The following is a 15,025-nucleotide window of genomic DNA, read 5'->3' as shown; positions in this document are numbered from 1 at the left end:
CAACCGTTGAAGTCTTGCGGTGCAGATGGAATCAATCCGGTGTCCGACGTAGCCTAATCGTTAGCAAGGCAGCTAGCATTAGCAAGTTCATCCCGTCTGACCCTACGTTACCACTGGCGCGTTGTGAGCGAAGCTGAGAGCGTTTTCAGTTCATTCCTATGAAAGCCGAGCGTCACGCTCGCAAGGTGGATCGTAGGATTGGCAGCGGTGCGGAGCGACTCTCTCCTAGCGCTGTGAGCGGCTTTGAGCGGATTTCGTCCGCCCCAGTGGAAACGCAGCCTGAGAAAGCCGAACTGCTTGTGTTTTAGCGACATGCAGTAAATAGCGAAAATTCCTCAAGCTTATCGTTGATTTTGTTTATCGTGATAAATATCGATATCGTTTTATCGGCCAGCCCTACATTGTGAGTTTCAATTTTCACTCTCTCACTAGTTTACTGTGTCTACTGTGGCTCAGGTGGTAGAGTGGGTCGGCTGCTAATCACAGGGTTGGTGGTTTGATTCCCGGCCCACACGACTCCACATGCCGAAGTGTCCTTGGGCAACACACTGAACCCCAAGTTGCTCCCAATGGCACGCTAGCACCTTACATGGCAACTCTGACATCATTGGTGTGTGAATGGGTGAATGGGTCGCAGTGTAAAGCGCTTTGAATACCGCTAAGTTTAAAAAGGCGCCATATAAGTGCAGACCATTTACTTGATTTTTTGTCTTTAGACCCCTGGATCAAGGTATGTGTTGGGAATTCCACCTTTGTTGCCAAATACAATTACCTCTTTCTTAACTTTGTTTAACTGAAGGAAGTTTGGCACATCCAACTGTTAGTTTCATCAGTGCACTGGCACAGAGCGTCTGCTGTAGTCATTTGGCGATAGGGCTAGGTAAATCTGGGTGTCGTCTGCATAGCTATGGTACGCAATTTGGATCTTATTCATAATTTGGCCTAGTGGGACCATATGTTGAACAAGAGCGGTGCAAGAATGTCATGGGTGTCCTCTCAGATTCATAGTTACCTATGTTCACATAGTAACCACCTGAGGGACCATCCCAAAGATGCCCTACCCAGTTTTCCAGTCTGTCTAGGAGAATGTTGTGCTCAACAGTGTCAGTACTAGCCTGAATCAGTACTTAGCGTATCTTTATGAGCGCCATCTCTGTGCTACGCTGCTGTTGGAACCCACACTGGAAATTGTCCAAGTCTTTTCAATGATCTTGCCTATGAAGGGAAGATTTGACTGAAATTGTCCTGCCTAAATTAGTTGTATTAAATGAGAAAAATGCAGAATAGAAGCAATTTCAGTAGTGTACACTGGACTGCACATGTTGACGACGAATCAAGCTGCTGTGGCATTGCAGCTCATCAGACAGGCTTGATCTACTTTTCCAAATCCACCCCCCCCCCTCCCATCCATGAGTAGTATCGCTCCGGGCCGTGGGTCGCGGTCAGATGATGTTTAAAATGCTTACTGACAGATTAAAGCATTAGTCTGTGCTCAGGTCATGCAGTAAACAACAGAGCAGAGGCGAGCAACATCTACAAACAAAATCAAGGCTGTAGGATGTTTGTTTGTTTTTGTAAATCTTTCCTGATTTCATTTTGATGTGTTAAGCTCTGTATAGATGTATATGTGTATATGCAAAAGTGCTGTTTAGCTGATTTCGCTGTTATATTTCCACAGCAAATGTTGGATTCTAACCTCAGTAATCTGATCAAGAGGAATAATGAGCTGGAAAACCTGATGGGGAAGTTAATTCAGACCTGTCAACATGTGGAGGTAAAGACCAATTCACCTGGTTTTATGCACTCTTTACAGTCCCTTTGAATTATATTATATAGGCCTGTATTGATTGAGATTAGCGACGCTAAGCATTACAAATATTTGTCATTTTGTTTGATGTTTAAAGGGTTTCTTGTATCCCAGTTCAAAATGCATAGTGTACATGATTAGGACATATTTAGGTTGACCGTCCGTGAGATATCACACCTTCATTATAGCCCGTGTTACCTGATGTGCTGTCTTTACAGCTGTTTGACCACAATGTATGTTAATGGGACGTTCAGCCTTTAATGTCTGAGTGCTTTATTCACTCACTTGATATGTTATGAGGGAAGTTGCTCTTGTTGTTTGTTCACAATTGTGTTCATGTTTACCTGCATCATTTCCATCATTTGTTCATTCATATGTTTGTTTTGATTTCAGCACAATGCAGCTCATCAGGAGAGTAAACTCACGGAGGAATGTGATGTTCTCATAAATATCGTCCAGCAGAGAAGGCAAATTATCAGCACTAAGATAAGAGAAGGAAAGGTAGTATCATAAACCATTATAACAATTAAAAAAGCCCCGTTAGCATTCAAATAGAGCACATGCACTCATCCTTCATCATTACTGTTTTCCATATTTTGTAATAACGGTGAAGTCATCGAAACTTTGAAATAACACAAATGGAAGTCTGGGAATTCTGACGTTCATTAGCTTGTTGGATTGATGAGGATTTCATCGCCACAATGTTTTGAAAATGCCGTTCATGTTGAGTTATTCTAAAATGGGAGAGAAACAAAAGGCTTTGATCATTGCAGAGGAACTCTGTTTCCTTCCTTATGGCTCATCGATGTTAAAGGCCACACTTTTATTGCTAAGGAGAGACCACTATTCATTGAACACTATAATGGGTTAAATTCTCAAATATGAAGTGTTGAGTCTCACTCTCTCGCTCTCTCTCTCTCCTCCAAAACGCTCCTTCTAGTGTTTTGAACACAAGAATGTAACACATGTTTGTGTTGTTCTGCTGAAGTGTTTGTTCACTGTATAAACTGTGTGTTGCTCACACAGCTGAAGTTTCACTTCCTGCCCCCTGGAGTAAACAGGTGGTACTACAAGCTTGTATTTCTCAGGAATCTTCCTTATTAGGGTCCCGGGACATTGCGATTAATTGCATTAATTTTTTTTTTTTTTTACGCGTTATTTTTAATAAAATTAATCGCACTGAATTAACGCGTTAAATCAACAGCCCTAATATGTATGTATATATATATATATATATATATATATATATATATATATATATATATATATACATACACATACACATATACAGTATATGGGGTCTGTCAATCGATTACAATTTTAAGGATATGCAATTAATTAATCGCAATTCTTCATATATTTAAATATTTGATGAGAAAGGCCCTCAAATAACAATAATTCAATATATATAGGGATTAAATAATTATATATAGTTGTGTTTAAATGATTATACAGTACAAATAATATTTCAAATAAATAGATACATTATTACGGCAGATGAGCATTGAAAAGACATTACAAAAAGTGTTATTCAGCATAAGCCTGTCATCAGCATAAAGTCCACAGTGAAATCGATTTTGCGATTGAATTCGTCAAATTGTCTGAGATAGATTTATTTTAAGGGCTTTTATAAGAGCATCTCACTTTGGTTGCATCGCGTAAACAGCGTTTTTAGGTCTGTGTGTCAAATTTAGCGTAATCTGTGCATTTGGAAATACGCTCCGTCTGTTTTAGTTTTTTTGTCCATTTGGCTTTGAATGGGAATGGGATCGGGTAAGGACCTCACGAGCCAGGACTCGAACTCAAGGTCACCCGCGATGCATCAGCACCACACGTCATGAGCGCAGCACGCTAGGCTACGGCTCTGACGATCAAGTCCTCATCTAAGGGCCACAGTAGCGTCAACTTGCATTTCTATTTTCTATTTTAATTTCTATTTTGCTATGCAATAAGCCTTTACATGCCAATTTATTGTGCAATATTTCACTTTTTCCACATAAATTGAATTCGGAACATGAATGGAAACATATCGTGACTCTTGGGGTAGCTATTAAGTCATTTGTAATTTTATGTTTCAACTACAGATGTCGATTGAGAACACCGATTTCCCAAATGCACCTTTAATAAAAAGTTTAAAAAGCCTTGAAAATTCAACGTTTTAATACTGTATAAGCCATGTGTACTTTAATTCTTTAAGATCCAAATTCTAGATCTCATATTTTGCTCCATTTGCTTTAGCTATTATGCTAATAGTTGTTGTTTGTTTGCAATGTGTGTTTGTTTGTAGGTGGTTCGGTTGAGAAAGCTCGCTCAACAGATAGCTAACTGTAAACAGTTCATGGAGAGATCTTCATCGCTCATCACTCAAGCCGACCACGTCCTGAAAGAGAACGATCACGCCCGTTTTCTACAGACCGCAAAGAGCATCTCAGAGAGGTAAAGAAACATCACATGTGTGCTGCAGTGTGGACCAGAGAGTATATGCCGAAAGTCAAAAGTTTGACTACACGAGATTTATAGTGGAAGGAAGCTAAAAGTGGTCTAATTCACATTGATCATATATATACAGTATATGATCAATGTGAATTAGACCACTTTTAGCTTGTGTGTATATATATATATATATAAAAAATGGCCACAAATTACTGAAAATTACCAATTATTAGCCGATATATCAGCCGATATGTCCGTCTGTCATTCGATATATCAACAAAATTACCTAAAATTATTAATAATGACCAAAAACTGGCCGGTATATCAGCCAACATCTCCATCCTTCAGCCAATTTATTAACAAAATGACTAAAAACGTCGAAATATTAGCTGATAGATCAGCTGATATGTCCGTCCGTCAGCCGAAATATCAATAACATGACCAAAATCTGGCCGATATATCAGCCAATATCTCCATCCGTCAGCCAATTTATCAACAAAATTACTGAAAACTTTGAAATATTAGCTGATATATCAGCCGATATGTCCATCCGTCAGCCGATATATCAATAAAATGACCAAAACTACTCAAAATGACCAAAAGTGGCTCAAAATGACCAAATATTAACTGATATATCTGCTGATATCTATCGATCTACATTTCTGTCCATCTGTCAGCCGATATATCAATAAAATGACCAAAAGTGACTCAAAATGACCAAATATTGGCCAATATTTCAGCTGATATGTCCATCTGCCAGCCAATATATCAACAAAATGACTTCAAATTATTAATAATGACCAAAAACTGTCCGGTATATCAGCCAATATCTCCATCCATCAGCCAATTTATCGACAATATGACTGAAAATGTCTAAATATTAGCTGATAAATCAGCCGATATGTCCGTCCGTCATTCGATATATCAATAAAATGACTGAAAACATCTAAATATTATCCGATATAGCAGCCGATATGTCCATCCGTCAGCTGAAATATCAATAAAATGACTGAAAACATCTAAATATTAGCTGATATATCAGCCGATCTGTCCATCCGTCATTCGATATATCAATAAAATGACTGAAAACATCTAAATATTATCCGATATAGCTGAAATATCAATAAAATGACTGAAAACATCTAAATATTAGCCGATATATCAGCCGATATGTCCATCCGTCATTCGATATATCAATAAAATGACTGAAAACATCTAAATATTATCCGATATAGCAGCCGAAATGTCCATCCGTCAGCTGAAATATCAATAAAATGACTGAAAACATCTAAATATTCGCCGATATGTCCATCCGTCAGCTGAAATATCAATAACATGACCAAAAACTGGCCGATATATCAGCCGATATGCCCATCTGTCAGCCGAACTATGAATAAAATGACTGAAAACATCTAAATATTAGCTGATATATCAGCCGATATGTCCATCCGTCAGCCGAAATATCAATAAAATGACCAAAAACTGGCCGATATATCAGCCGATATGTCCATCCGTCAGCCGAAATATCAATAAAATGACCAAAAACTGGCCGATATAGCAGCCGATATGTCCATCCGTCAGCCGAAATATCAATAAAATTACTGAAAACATCTAAATATTAGCCGATATATCAGCCGATATGTCCATCCGTCAGCCGAAATATCAATAACATGACCAAAAACTGGCGGATATAGCAGCCGATATGTCCATCCGTCAGCCGAAATATCAATAAAATGACCAAAAACTGTCCGATATAGCAGCCGATATGCCCATCTGTCAGCCGAACTGTGAATAAAATGACTGAAAACATCTAAATATTCGCCGATATATCAGCCGATATGTCCATCCGTCAGCCGAAATATCAATAACATGACCAAAAACTGGCGGATATAGCAGCCGATATGTCCATCCGTCAGCCGAAATATCAATAAAATGACCAAAAACTGGCCGATATAGCAGCCGATATGTCCATCTGTCAGCAGAAATATCAATAAAATGACTGAAAACATCTAGATATTAGCCGATATATCAGCCGATATGTCCATCCGTCAGCTGAAATATCAATAAAATGACCAAAAACTGGCCGATATAGCAGCCGATATGTCCATCCGTCAGCAGAAATATCAATAAAATGACTGAAAACATCTAGATATTAGCCGATATATCAGACGATATGTCCATCCGTCAGCCGAAATATCAATAAAATGACCAAAAACTGGCCGATATATCAGCCGATATGTCCATCCGTCAGCAGAAATATCAATAAAATGACTGAAAACATCTAAATATTAGCCGATATATCAGCCGATATGTCCATCCGTCAGCCGAAATATCAATAAAATGACCAAAACTATTCAAAATGACCAAAAATGACTCAAAATGACTTAATGACAGCTAATTCACATTGAACATAAATTATTAAAAAAAAAAAAGTGTTCAAATAGACTCAAAACAAACATTTACGTCAGACTGTTCCATTGCTAATAAATCAATAGCTGTGTCTCGTTTCGAAGGCTGCGTGCTAGCTAGGACACGTCCTTTAAAGACTGCAGTATACCGAGCATCCTCCTTTAAACAAGCCTTATTTAAACGAGACGGCCATTGTGGGACAAAAGGAAACTGAACTTATCATGGTTGCTATGACAACACGCCACTCTTTAACAAGCACTAGCGCTTTGAGTGAGAAGGGAACAAATTCCCTTTGGATGGGAGTGTATGAGGTAGATTTTAGGAGAGCTATAATGATGTGGAGATATATGTATTACTATAATTATACATACAGTATTATATACTCTGCACCCGTCTACTGAGGTACTGCAATATTACTTGCGTTTATGTTCATGTTTTCAGGCAAATTGGCGTCATTTGTGGGTTGTAAGTGTCCACGATGGATACACCTCATGCATCCTCCGAATTGCCGTGAAAGAAGGTCACATTCAAAGGTTGCATTCGGTGTGTCCTACTTGCTTTTCTGAAATGAGACCGCCTCGATGACGTATGCGGCCGACTAATGCGACCTCCAGGGGACGCAGCCTTTGAAACGAGACACAGCTAATGTTTTAACCTATTCTCTGTTTCAAATGTGATTGTAGAGTCTCCATGGCAACAGCATCATCACAGGTCCTGATCCCAGAGATGAACCTGAATGACACGTTTGATGCGTTCACACTGGACTTTAGCAGAGAGAAGAAACTGCTGGAGAGTTTGGATTACCTCACAGGTTTGTTCACAGATGTCTGTTAATGTCTGACACCATCAGGCTCCTTGGGGCATTAATCCTTTTCTGCTGCTTATGCGCCACATTTGATGAGGATTGGATGGCATTTGTAAGAGGAAGAGTAAAAGAAAGGATGTCTGTGTTTACAATAGAGGGTACCAGTCTGGTTCCAGAAGAAAAAATCCATCTATCCATCCAATGACTCAAAATGACCAAATATTAGCCTGTATATCAGCTGACATCTCCATCCATTAGCCAGTTTATCAACAAAATGACTGAATATGTCCAAATATTAGCTAATATTTCATCCGATATGTCCATCCGTCATTCGATATATCAAGAAAATGACCAAAAGTTACTCAAAATGACCAAATATTGGCCAATATTTCAGCTGATATGTCCGTCCGCCAGCCAATATATCAATAAAATGACCAAAAATTGACAGATATATACGCCAATATATATTGATCTATATATCTGTACGTCTGTCAGACGATATATCAACAAAATGGTCACAAATTACTGAAAATGACCAAATATTAGCCGATATATCAGCCGATATGTCCGTCCATCATTCGATATATCAAGAAAATGACCAAATTGACTCAAAATGACCAAATATTGGCTGATATATCCGCTGATATCTATCGATCTACATATCTGTCCATCTGTCAGCCGATATATCAATAAAATGTCCAAAAATTGGCCAATATTTCAGCCGATATGTCTGTCCGTCGGCCGATATATCAATAAATTGACCAAAACTTCTCAAAATGACCAAAAGTTACTCAAAATGTCCAAATATTGGCCAATGTTACAGCCGATATGTCCGTCTGCCAGCCAATATATCAATAAAATGACCTAAAATTCTAAAATATTACCAAAAACTAGCCGGTATATCAGCCAATATTTCCATCCTTCAGCAAATTTATCAACAAAATGACTGAAAATGTCTAAATATTAGCTGATATATCAGCCGATATGTCCATCCGTCAGCCGAAATATCAATAAAATGACCAAAAATGACTCAAAATGACCAAAAACTGGCCAATATGTCAGCCAATATCTCCATCCGTCAGCCAATTTATCAACAATATGACTGAAAACGGCTAAATATTAGCCAATAGATCAGCTTATATGTCTGTCCGTCAGCCGATTTATCAATAAAATGACCAACAATTACTCAAAATGACCAAATATTGGCCAATATTTCAGCCGATATGTCCGTCCGCCAGCCGATATATCAATAAAATGACCAAAAATGACTCAAAATGACCAAATATTGGCTGATATATCCGCTGATATCTATCGATCTACATATCTGTCCATCTGTCAGCCGATATATCAATAAAATGACCAAAAATTACTCCAAATTACCAAAAACTGTCCGGTACGTTAGCCAATATCTCCATCCGTCAGCCAATTTATCAATAAAATGACCAAAAATTGGCCAATATTTCAGCCGATATGTCTGTCCGTCAGCCGATATATCAATAAATTGACCAAAACTTCTCAAAATGACCAAAAGTTACTCAAAATGTCCAAATATTGGCCAATGTTACAGCCGATATGTCCGTCTGCCAGCCAATATATCAATAAAATGACCTAAAATTTTAAAATATTACCAAAAACTAGCCGGTATATCAGCCAATATTTCCATCCTTCAGCAAATTTATCAACAAAATGACTGAAAATGTCTAAATATTAGCTGATATATCAGCCGATATGTCCATCCGTCAGCCGAAATATCAATAAAATGACCAAAAATGACTCAAAATGACCAAAAACTGGCCAATATGTCAGCCAATATCTCCATCCGTCAGCCAATTTATCAACAATATGACTGAAAACGGCTAAATATTAGCCAATAGATCAGCTTATATGTCCGTCTGTCAGCCGATTTATCAATAAAATGACCAACAATTACTCAAAATGACCAAATATTGGCCAATATTTCAGCCGATATGTCCGTCCGCCAGCCGATATATCAATAAAATGTCCAACAACTGGCCGATATGTCAGCCAATATCTCAATCCGTCAGCGAATATACCAACAAAATGACTGAAAATGTCCAAATATTGGCCAGTATATCAGCCGATATGTCCGTCCGTTAGCCAATATATCACGGAAATGCCAAATAATTACTCAAAATGTCATTTTGGTCGATTAGCAGAAATCTCTGTCCATTTGTCTGTTGGCCGATTTATCAACAAATTGACCAAATATTGACATCTGTCTGTCCAATCATCCTTCGGACCTTTCTTCCATCCATCCATCGGCCCATATATCAACTAAATGTCTGAATATTGGCCGATATATCGTCATCTGTCTATCCATCTGTTTGACTGTGCAAAATAAGTTCTTCGTGCCAGTATCAAGAACAACAATGTTTGCCAACTGTTTTCTTACCACACTACTGAACTAAACCTCATATTCAGTTACATTAGTTCTCTGTGACTAAACTGTTTTGTTTTGTCCCAGCTCCTAGTGCGCCTGCTATACGCGAGGAGCTTTGCACAGCATCTTACGACACCATCACAGTGCACTGGACATCAGAGGATGAATTCAGCATTGTTTCTTACGAGCTCCAGTACACCATCTCCACCGGACACACTAATGTTGTCAGTAAGTAAAGCGAGCGGAGCGAGAAGAGAACAATATTCAAATTCAGTCCAGATGAACTGTCTTCAAAGTGCAGCCTGACCGTATCCAATCCATTGGAGCATTCAATGGTGACCTCATTACCAGAAAAGCGAAAATCAGATTAAATCAGGCTATAATTGTATAATAAACCAAGCGCATCATAAAAGCACTGCAGGGAACTTGATGTTCTGACTCAGAAATAAACATTTTCACCACAGAATTCTGCAGGAATCCATGAAAATGTGTCATCCAATTGTGCATCAACATGCCACATCTGTGGGAATGATGGAAATGGAGCAGATTATTTTGTAAAGGATTGGGCATGTAGTACAATATGAATCAAGATCACAAGCTTACTCAGTAAATAAGGCCACACTATTTGGGTTCCTCGCACAAAGCTATCCTGTGACATCAGATGACTTGATGCACGTCATATAGAACATGTTATGGTTTTCAATATATCACTTGTTTTAATTTTGCAGTAAGTTTCTGGTTTTGTTGCTCCAGGTCTGTGTAAATCGATGGATAGCTGGATGATCGTTCCCAACATTAAACAGAATCATTACACTGTTCACGGGCTGCAGAGTGGAACCATGTACATTTTCCTGGTGAAAGCCATAAACCAGGCCGGGACCCGCAGCAGTGCACCAGGCAAACTGAAGACCAACAGTGAGTATGCACTTAATTCTGTGACATCTATGTTAGTAAAATGCTTAATGCTTTCCTGCGAGATTAGCCTCTAATGACTGTATTAACTGTAATCTGCATCAAGATGCATGCATTATGCATGATTCTTTATATATATGGAGTGGTGGTGGTGTAGTGGGCTAAAGCACATAACTGGTATTCAGAAGGTTGCTGGTTCGATCCCCACAGTCACCACCATTGTGTCCTTGAGTAAGACACTTAACTCCAAGTTGCTCCGGGGGGATTGTCCCTGTAATAAGTGCTCTGTAAGTCACTTTGGATAAAAGCGTCTGCCAAATGCATAAATGTAAATGTAAATTAAATAAATGCAGATGTGTATATTTTGGATTTTCTTTCCAATTTGGAACGCCCAATTCCCAATGCGCTCTAAGTCCTCGTGGTGGCGTAATGACTCGCCTCAATCCTGGTGGCGCAGGATGAATCTCGGTTGCCTCCACGTCTGAGACCGTCAATCCGCACATCTTATCACGTGACTTGTTGAGTGTGTTACCGTGGAGACGTAGCGCATGTGGAGGCTTCACGCTATTCTCCGCAGCATCCACGCACAACTCGCCACACGCCCTTCTGAGAGAGAGAACCACATTATAACGACCACGAGGAGGTTACCCCATGTGACTCTACCCTCCCTAGCAACCGGGCCAATTTGGTTGCTAAGGAGACCTGACTGGAGTCACTCAAACTCACGACTCCAGGTGCGATAGTCAGCGCCAATACTCGCTGAGATACACAGACCCCCAATATCAAATAATATTACATTTTTTCACACTTTTCCCCCCAAAAATTTGGACCCTCTAAAACTGCTTTGTGGCCCCCTGAAGGGTCCCCAGAACCCAGTTTGAGAAACCCTGTCCTAGCTTACCTGTTTTTCATTCCACTGTCACACAGGGTTGCTTGTCAACAAAGGCATTTAAGCAATTAACATAGAAACCATTTTGGTCCATCTAAATGTTTTAAAATAAAGTTTATGCACCAGTGTGAATCATAAAAAAAAAATCATTTCGTTACCTAGTAGAGGGTTAATGCAATGGATGAACTTGCATTGCATTGTTGACTGTAGTTAATGTTGATTGACAGGTCAGCCGTTTAAACTCGACCCGAAGTCCGCCCACAGGAAGTTAAAGGTATCACACGACAGTCTGACTGTGGAGCGCGACGAGACATCGTCCATGAAAAGCCACGCACAGGACCGCTTCAGCAGCACTGGGAACTATGGTGTCACTGGGAATGTGTACATAGACAGCGGACGACACTACTGGGAAGTTCTGATTGGAGGGAGCACATGGTAAACGCAGACCCTTATATAGATTCAGTGATATGATACAGTATGATGCAATGCCACATGATGATGTTATGGAATGTGATTGCACATTTAATGTTAGTGCTGCTTGTGTGTGCATTTAGGAGCTGGACTTATGTAGTCACTATAAACTGTCTTATGGCAAGAAAGCTGAAAAAAAAATTCCTTTTGTGTTTTATAGAAGAAATAACAATATACAGATTTAGAGCATTGTTTTTGGATGAACTGTTCCTTTAAAACATCTGTTATTTATGTTTGTGTTTCTTTAATTGCTTCAAGGTTCGCCATCGGTATTGCCTACAAATCAGCTCCCAAGCACACGTGGGTCGGTAAGGATTCGGCGTCATGGGTGCTCTGCCGATGCAACACGTCATGGGCAGTGCGGCATAACGGCAAAGAGTTTCCAATCGACCCCTCTCCTCGCATGCGCCGTCTGGGCGTTCTGCTCGACTACGACTCGGGTTCGTTAGCGTTTTACGATGCGGCTGGAACGCAACATCTGTACACGTTTGACATCACCTTCTCGCAGCCCATCTGTCCCGTATTCAGCATCTGGAACAAATGCTTGACTGTCCTCACTGGGCTGCCCATACCAGACCACCTAGAGATCAGTGACCCCCACGACTAAACCAAAACCTGCAATCATTTACTCACCCTCATGTTGTTCCAAACCCATATAACTTTACCTGTTCTGTGGACTGTCACTAAGTCTTCTGTAATGCAACGGAGTTTACAGGTGAAACAGGATATTGAAGAAGAACAAATGTGGGATGGTACTTTATTTTATCCATCATGAATTGATTGGATGGTGAAAATTGGGAATTACATAAAAGAATGGAGGGTGGTTGGAGGGGCGAAGTTGAAATGTAAGGATTTCCGACGATGAGGCGGAGCAAGTTATTACATTTTCATTTAAGATTAGCTTATTAGCTTATAACTAGCAAAGAAATTTTTTTTTGGCCGATAACGATATATATCATGATATACGTATTTTTATAAAAAGTGATTAAAAAATAAATAGAATTGTAAAAAATCCTTCATGATTTAAAACGATGTCCAAAGTAATAGTAGAAATGCAAAAAATTGCTAAAAGATTAAAAATCTTAATTATTAAAAATAATGAATAGTGTATATATATATATATATATATATATATATATATATATATATATATATATATATATAAACTGTGTATACATTATTATATAATAATAATAATACTATTAATAATATTAATTAATAATAAAAAGCTTGAGGGTTTAACTGGACTGCAGTGGAAAGTCACGAGCAAGTTAAGAAATTATTACAGAAATATATTACTATTGTATAATAATAATAATATTTTCTTAACTTAATAATAAGTTACTATTATTATTATTTGTATTGTGCAATAATAATAATATTTTCTTAACTTATAAATAAGTTATTAATATTATTATTTTAATGCAATAATAATTATAATAATATTTTCTTAACTTATAAATAAGTTATTAATATTATTATTTTAATGCAATAATAATTATAATAATATTTTCTTAACTTATAAGTTATTAATATTATTATTTTATTAAGCAATAATAATAATATATTCTTAACTTAAGTTATTAATATTATAATTTTAATGCAATAATAATAATAATAATAATAATATTTTCTTAACTTATTTATAAGTTATTCATATTATTATTTTTATTATGCAATAATAATATTTTCTTAATTTAATAATAAGTTATTATTATTATTTTTATTATGCAATAATAATAATATTTTCCTAAAATAATAATAATAATAATAATAATTTAAAATCATTTTAATAGTTGTTATATTATTATAATCTTCATAATTCTGTATTACAGTTTATAACAGTTATATCATTTTCATGTCGACTGGGTAAAAAAGAAAGATGAAAAGTGTGCTGAGACCATTTCTCACACACACGCACACACACGCACACACACACACACACACACACACACACACACACAGGTACACAGTGAACAGGTGCGAAGATGTTTTATTTATTTAGTTTGGTTCTTTTTAAGAGGACTCACCCGTTCTAGAACATTATTTCATTTTGATAAATTAAAAACAAATCACAAGGGTTTTGAATATTTTTTAAATAATTTCAATGACATTTTATCCAAATCGTTCAGCCCTTATAATGCTTATAATATAACGCATATGTGTAGCTTAAACTCTTATTTGGATCATGCGGTGACATTTTGCATAACCGCGATAGAAACGATGCTCAAATTCCCATTTCAAACGCTATATTGATGTAACCAGTTACAATAAGACCAGGAATGTGCTTTAAGTAAACAGGGTCAAATTTGAATATGTGTTCACTATTCTTCACTTCATTGACATTCCATAATCAAGCACTTTGAATCGTAATAATTGTTTTTGATGCTTGACCTTTGTAAGACTTCAGCGCTCTTCTGCGCTTTTGTGTGTCCTTAATAGTAGTATGATGTTTTCCTTTGCTTACTGGAACACTGGCTGCATTCAGAATGGAATACTGGCTTACTACGTACGGAATACCGTGAAGGAAATAAACAGAATGCATTATTCCATCATAAATATTTCAAGCATGCTACATTGTTGTCATATGACCTCATCACATCACATGTTATCATCACATGGAAAAGATACCATATACAGCAGAAGTAGTTCGAGTATTATGCTAGTATGCCATTGCATGTAGTGTGCACTGGTTGCATACTGCACGTTTGAGCAACTGTAGTAAGTCATCACACGTGTATTCATTCACTTGCATACTAGAAACACTATCCATACTACATACTGCATCCTACATACTGCAGAATTATTCAGAGTTGTATGGTAGTATGCTCCTCTGAACATAGCCATAGATTGTACTTGCACTATTTGTAATGATCTGACCTTTGACCCGTAACGCTG

The 15,025-nt window shown here is 37.7% G+C and overlaps 1 protein-coding gene across 4 annotated transcripts in view; it reads left to right on the top strand.

Annotated features, from left to right (window-relative positions):
* Positions 1-13,386, top strand: part of LOC127658918 (E3 ubiquitin-protein ligase Midline-1-like) — a 46,302-nt gene extending 32,916 nt beyond the window's left edge. For all 4 annotated transcript variants that reach the window (XM_052148489.1, XM_052148490.1, XM_052148488.1 and 1 more), the window contains exons 3-10: positions 1,679-1,774; positions 2,201-2,308; positions 4,095-4,243; positions 7,333-7,460; positions 9,940-10,083; positions 10,609-10,770; positions 11,884-12,091; positions 12,386-13,386. In XM_052148489.1, coding sequence (XP_052004449.1) covers positions 1,679-1,774; positions 2,201-2,308; positions 4,095-4,243; positions 7,333-7,460; positions 9,940-10,083; positions 10,609-10,770; positions 11,884-12,091; positions 12,386-12,734 — 1,344 coding nt within the window. In that variant the 3' untranslated portion in view covers positions 12,735-13,386. The remainder of the gene's footprint in view (positions 1-1,678; positions 1,775-2,200; positions 2,309-4,094; positions 4,244-7,332; positions 7,461-9,939; positions 10,084-10,608; positions 10,771-11,883; positions 12,092-12,385) is intronic.
* The last annotated feature ends 1,639 nt before the right edge of the window (positions 13,387-15,025 follow it).

This window comes from Xyrauchen texanus, chromosome 18 (genome assembly GCF_025860055.1).
Source record: "Xyrauchen texanus isolate HMW12.3.18 chromosome 18, RBS_HiC_50CHRs, whole genome shotgun sequence".
Lineage (NCBI taxonomy): Eukaryota > Metazoa > Chordata > Actinopteri > Cypriniformes > Catostomidae > Xyrauchen > Xyrauchen texanus.
Note: the sequence above shows the minus strand (reverse complement) of the source record. Positions and strands in the feature narration are given on the sequence as shown.